This window comes from Penaeus monodon, chromosome 15 (assembly GCF_015228065.2).
Source record: "Penaeus monodon isolate SGIC_2016 chromosome 15, NSTDA_Pmon_1, whole genome shotgun sequence".
NCBI classification, from domain to species: Eukaryota; Metazoa; Arthropoda; class Malacostraca; order Decapoda; family Penaeidae; genus Penaeus; species Penaeus monodon.
In genome coordinates this window covers 26,550,701-26,550,946 of record NC_051400.1, presented here as the reverse complement: position 1 = coordinate 26,550,946, position 246 = coordinate 26,550,701, and the positions used below count along the sequence as shown (strand labels likewise).

The window sequence follows — 246 nt, the reverse complement described above, 5'->3', positions numbered from 1 at the left end:
ACAATTCACCATCCCCCGAAAACTAACCAGGCCTCAACCCATTCCAGTATTTCAAGACAATCAACACCAGGATCACCATAACCTACCTGGAGACGTGGTCTGGCCGGAACCTGGTAGACCTCGGCAGGAACCAGCCGATCTCGACGTCGCTCATCAATTTCTACGGCTACGTGGGCGAAAGCCTCATGGACTTCCACAAGGATACCTCGCACTTGATCACGTGAGTGGGGGGGGGTTCAATGTTGT

General features: G+C 53.3%; 1 protein-coding gene across 1 annotated transcript in view; it reads left to right on the top strand.

Moving 5' to 3' along the window:
* LOC119581870 (disintegrin and metalloproteinase domain-containing protein 11-like) overlaps nucleotides 1-246 on the top strand; it is a gene marked incomplete at its 5' end in the record, with an annotated part of 193,377 nt that overhangs the window by 124,825 nt on the left and 68,306 nt on the right. The window contains 1 exon segment of the mRNA XM_037930027.1: nucleotides 48-220. Within this exon segment, the coding sequence (XP_037785955.1) occupies nucleotides 48-220 (173 nt within the window).